This window comes from Octopus bimaculoides, chromosome 17 (assembly GCF_001194135.2).
Source record: "Octopus bimaculoides isolate UCB-OBI-ISO-001 chromosome 17, ASM119413v2, whole genome shotgun sequence".
In the NCBI taxonomy this organism is placed as follows: Eukaryota; Metazoa; Mollusca; class Cephalopoda; order Octopoda; family Octopodidae; genus Octopus; species Octopus bimaculoides.
In genome coordinates this window covers 35,734,971-35,740,215 of record NC_068997.1, presented here as the reverse complement: position 1 = coordinate 35,740,215, position 5,245 = coordinate 35,734,971, and the positions used below count along the sequence as shown (strand labels likewise).

At 41.4% G+C, this 5,245-nt stretch overlaps 1 protein-coding gene across 1 annotated transcript; it reads left to right on the top strand.

Annotated features, from left to right (window-relative positions):
• Window positions 1-925: 925 nt before the first annotated feature.
• LOC106870911 (uncharacterized) lies at window positions 926-2,938 on the top strand. The gene is made up of 2 exons (XM_014917144.1): window positions 926-1,021; window positions 2,138-2,938. The coding sequence occupies exons 1-2, from the start codon at window positions 926-928 to the stop codon at window positions 2,936-2,938; spliced, it is 897 nt and encodes a 298-aa protein (XP_014772630.1).
• The last annotated feature ends 2,307 nt before the right edge of the window (window positions 2,939-5,245 follow it).

Below are 5,245 nucleotides of genomic sequence, written 5' to 3'. Positions count from 1 at the left end.
TGGGGGTGTTATATTGGGTTCAGGTGGTGCCACAATTTTCACAGGGATGGGGTGGGTGGTAGTGTGGGGGCTTGTGCATGTGGGGACTGGGTAATTTTTCCAGTTTGTTGTGGGGTAGGCACCGAAACAGAGAGAGTGGGATTTTTTGTTAGTGTCGGGGTCGATGAATTTGTGAGGATGGGGTTTCTTTTTGGAGGTGGGGTTCTGAAGGGCCTGGTGTCTGTGCTGCTTCTCTTCTTTTCTTTACCTCCGGACAATCCACTTGAATGTGGCCTTTTTTGCCGCAGGCGTAACAGGCGAGCTTTCTGTCCTCGACCTGTACCTTAAGGGCCACATTCTCGCCCACGAGCACCCTTTCGGGAAGATCCTGAAGGTCTTCTTGTGTCCCCTGTATAAGAATGTTGATGCTTCTTCCCAGCCAATATTGTGGGGAAGAGCATGATACTTGTATCATGGGCCACCTCTTCCGCTGAGAAACGAACCTCTACTAATCCATATGCCCGTCTCCTAGCGATATAAACTATGTCTCTCCAAATCGGGGACAGGCATTTTTCGATGGTATCTTTTTCGAAATGTTTAAATATCACGGTCTGTTTCTCCGTATTAATAATCGAAGCTGAGGGTGATATTTTTACATCACGACCCTCCTGCTTCATTCTTTTAAACAGCTCATCATGTTTTCACTCTCAATGAGTGACTCCTTTTGCGAAATAATTTCAATAGACATAATAGTATTTTTCCCACACAAACGGGGAAACCTATGAAAAAATATTTTTCAAGCTGGGAAAATAATGTTCTCCTCTAAAAGAGGACTAAGATGTTTCAAATCCCACCCCCGTCAGGGGGAAGGGCACAGAATAATCTAAAAAGACTATTCACCGTTTTTTTTTGACAATAAAATTTTAAAATAAAACCAGGAAAAAATATGGTTCAACAGTTCAGTAATGGCAATCCTTCACGGAATAACAGCGATAATAACTATAACAAAGTCAACAATGGCAGCAAAAATTCTTACTGGCAGGCAGAAAAAAATACTTTACACTTAAGACCATCAGAAATGTTAAGATATCAGCCTCTACCCATGTTGTCATCCTTTGATTAAAAGGTTACAGCATAGATTAGATTACTTTGTTATGCTTCGGCCAAAGATGACTCAGGCCATGTCTAATCTAATAGCACCACCTGGAGGAGATACACAGTCAGCTCTAGGGAACCGTAGCCCATTCAAGCAGAGGGCTATTGTTTTCAGAGACATGTCTGGGTGTGAGTGGTTTATCTGGTATTTGTTGGAGGTAATCATCTAGGAATCTTTTGAATGCTGTGAAGTCACTTTTCTCCTTTATGTTTGTCTGGCACGATGTTGAAGAGAGCAGGGCCAATTGAGGTGAAATAGTTCTGTCATAGTGTTGTGATACGACACGGACATTTCTGTAGTGGACGGATGTCACGGGGGCCAAGCCTCGGATGAATTTTAAAGATGGGCAATGTTAATGGAATATTTTCCACATCATACAGATGATACAGAGCTCACAGCGGCGGTGGAGGGAGCAAAGCCTGAGCTTTTTGAGTCGATCTCAATAGTCAAGACTTTTAAGATAGATACACGAGTAAAATTACTAATAGAGAAACGAAAATAAACTTCGGAAACAGCAACATCACCAAAGGTTACGTGGAAATGATGAACGTATTTTCAAGGGAGATAATCAAAGAATGTAACATTGTAATACTTAATGTAAAGTAAATATAACAAATGAAAAATCCTTCAAGAATCCATAAACATTCCCGGATCACTACCAAAATTTCATCATCTGTTCCTTGTGTCATTACCAACTTTTCCTGCAAGTTTCATCAAATACCGTTCACAACTTTTTGAGTTATTTTGCACACAGACGGACAAACCAACTCCAATAAAAACATAACCTCCTTCCTTGGCAGAGGTAACAAGGATATCAGAGAATAGACTAAGTGCTGTGTTGCGTACCAAAAAGCGAAAATCCACCGACACATAAAATCACCAATTGGTTCCTTTTCACAACCCGATGCACAATTTCAGCATGTACACATTGACATCGTGGGACCCCTACCACCTTCACAGACTTGTACACATCTGCTCACCTGTGTGGATCATTTTTCGCAGTGGCCTGAAGCTTGGCCCTTATCTAATACTTCGGCAGAAACGGTTGCCAAAACGCTGATATCCCAATGGGTTTTGCATTTTGGCACACCCACAACTATCACCACCGACAGAGGACGTCAGTTTGATTCCTACCTCTTCACTGAGCTGACTTGTCTCCTTGGATGTAAACACACCCGCACTACAGCTTACCAACCTGCAGCAAATGGCATGGTCGAAAGCTTTCACCACCAACTCAAGGCAGCTATAAAAGCATATTCAGACTGTTCTAACTCGTTGGAACATCTCCCTCTCATCCTCCTTGGTATTCAATCTACGATTAAGAAGGAAGTTGGACATACTCCAGCTGAACTAGTCTATGGCACAGCACTCACCTTACCTGAGCAGATGATCGAACCTGTTTCACCACAAGACCTTCCTGACCCAGCCAAATATGTGCACCGATTACGGACAGCCATGTCAAATTTGTCCCCTGCAGCCCCCAGACAACAGAACGTCGCTTCACAGGTCCCAAAGGACATCAATACTTGGATTCATGTTTTCGTGAGAAACGATGGGACACCATCTCAACTTCAGCCACCATATTCCGGGCCCTACAAAGTGCTTAAAAAAGAACCAAAGTATTTCGTTCTTGATATTGGAGGTAAACGAAATACTGTATCAGTTGATCGTTTAAAAAAAGCCTACATCAAGGAGGTCTTGCCTTCAGTTCCTTCTGTTCCTCAAATGGACTCAACAACTCCAGTAAACACCTCAGATTCTGCACAACCCTGGCACACCAAATTGGGAAGAACAGTTCACTGACCTGCAAGTCGTTCAGGTAAGTTCAAACTCTTAAGCTACCATCTTCTCAAATGAAATGCCTACATCAAAATAAAACCCAAATGACTGCATCACCCGCATACAAACCAAAAGAAATCAATGAACATTTTGCATAAAAAAAAAAAATTTTTTTACATCTACGCAAAACATTGATTGAACATTTTACAAACATTTTTCATTTTTCTGTCAATTCCTTGCATGCACATACGTTTTGCTTTCTTTTAAAAATGTTTTGCCTTCTTTTAAATGTTTTGCTCCCTGTATGCTTACACACACTTGCAACACTCACATTCTCATGTGTGTTATCACTGGATCTTTTGCACCACTGAAAGACATCTTGCCTCTATTAGACCTCTAGTGGGTCAAGTAATCAATAGACGCACATCTCTTTCAACATGCCAACATGTTTCTGCCTGGGCACATATATGTATTGCCTACCATATTACACACACCAACAGTGAATCTTTTTTGCTTCATATTTTTATACTTTTATTTCCCATGTTTTTGACATATATTCATTTATCTGTTACACTGTAAATTTTTTCTGCATTACACACAAAATAACATTTCCAATATCGTTCGATCTCTGTGGCTTTCTCACTAGAAGGGAGGTAGTGTAAAAATTAACACTTCCTTCTCCAAGTTTAGATTCAAAACCGAATCTAAGGATTTTTGTTCGTCCAAACCACCACAATCAACAGGCACGTAAAAAGGTTTTGTCCTGTCAAAAAAATTATAAATCATCTCCTTTGACCTACGACCTCAGCCATGTCAGGTGAAGTTCAAATGGACAGGAGCTGACCTATTTAGGCACAATCTCTGCTGCAGTATGTCTGTCCTTCTAGCTGCCACAGCGGTTATAAAATACCGTGGTCAACAGAGAGACAGACAGAAAGGCCTAGGGCGCAAACAGAAAGGCTGTGGACGCAGACAAGCAGAGAACGAGAGAAATGTTTGAACGAAGGTTCATGACAGACTAACTTTCTCAGATGAACGATGCACACACACACACAAACATATTCAGTTCTGACATATCACCTCCACAGATGTGCCCTGTTTCTATTACTAGCAACATGTAGCAGTTGTCAACAATTACAAGTAGTGAAGAATATTGTATACCAAAGGCAAATGCAAGTACAGTAAATAAATTATTTTAACTTTGAATCGATGTCATTTATTTGTTTACTCAAAGGCATCCACATGCCTATCGCATTTGTTCACTTTGTAGTGAAACCACCTCTCTCACGGTTATTTATTTACAAATGCGAGCGTAGAAGGGAACGACTCTTTCCCGCCTTGCTGTGTCATCACCTGACTGACTTTTATTTTCGCGGCATTTGCCTCCAGTTCGTTCACGCCAGGATGCAAACCGACCAACCGTAGCCACTAATAAGGTCATGTGAGAGAGTGTTTTTCTGATGACTTAGCTCTGCCACAACCTTAACCTCTTATATACAGACTTTCTAAGAACTGGTATATTCTTATCCGTGTTACAGACTCTTTCTATACTCTGTATCTCTTGCATTCACATACATATATTTGTATACACACTCTTTTGTTTACATGACGGCCTGTCTTATATTGTCTTTCATTATGTCAAATTCACACTCACACACAGACATACAGTTTAATGCTCCAATAAATCTTACTGTTATTCATCTTTACCGGTTGCGTCTCTATCTCTTCCTTACTGGCATTCCTTTGCATTTCACATGCGAATTCTCTATGTTATTGTATTATAACATATCTCATATATTTTGTGTCGACCGTGCGACGCGTTACAAGGAGCCTGTTTTCCATTCGTCACCATTTCTCCTTTGGTTCGCACGGTCGTTCTACAAACTGGTGACCCCGACGTGATCCCATGCGCAGCCCAACGTGATGCTAACATACAGCCCAAAGTGATTCTGTTCACACAGCTTCACTTAAATGGTGACTAAATGCCAGTATAGGACCAACCATTTTTTCAGTTTTTTCACTACAATTATTTCCTGTTTCGTCTGTTTGTCTTCGACAAACCGACTGGTGCGAGGCTAATGTAGTGAAACCACCTCTCTCACGGTTATTTATTTACAAATGCGAGCGTAGCAGGGAACAACTCTTTCCCGCCTTGCTGTGTCATCAACTGACTGACTTTTATTTTCGCGGCATTTGCCTCCAGTCCATTCGCGCCAGGACGCAAACCGACCAACCGTAGCCACTAATAAGGTCACGTGAGAGAGTGTTTTTCTGATGGTCTCTGGAGCCTCCTTGTACCTATAAATAGCCTAAATTATCCACGGCTACAGA

Coding starts and splice junctions, on each gene's coding strand:
- LOC106870911 (XM_014917144.1), top strand. CDS start 926: ATGGTTCAACAGTTCAGTAATGGCAATCCTTCACGGAATAACAGCGAT. Junction 1,022..2,137: donor GCAAAAATTCTTACTGGCAG/GCAGAAAAAAAT, acceptor CATTTTTCGCAG/TGGCCTGAAGCTTGGCCCTT.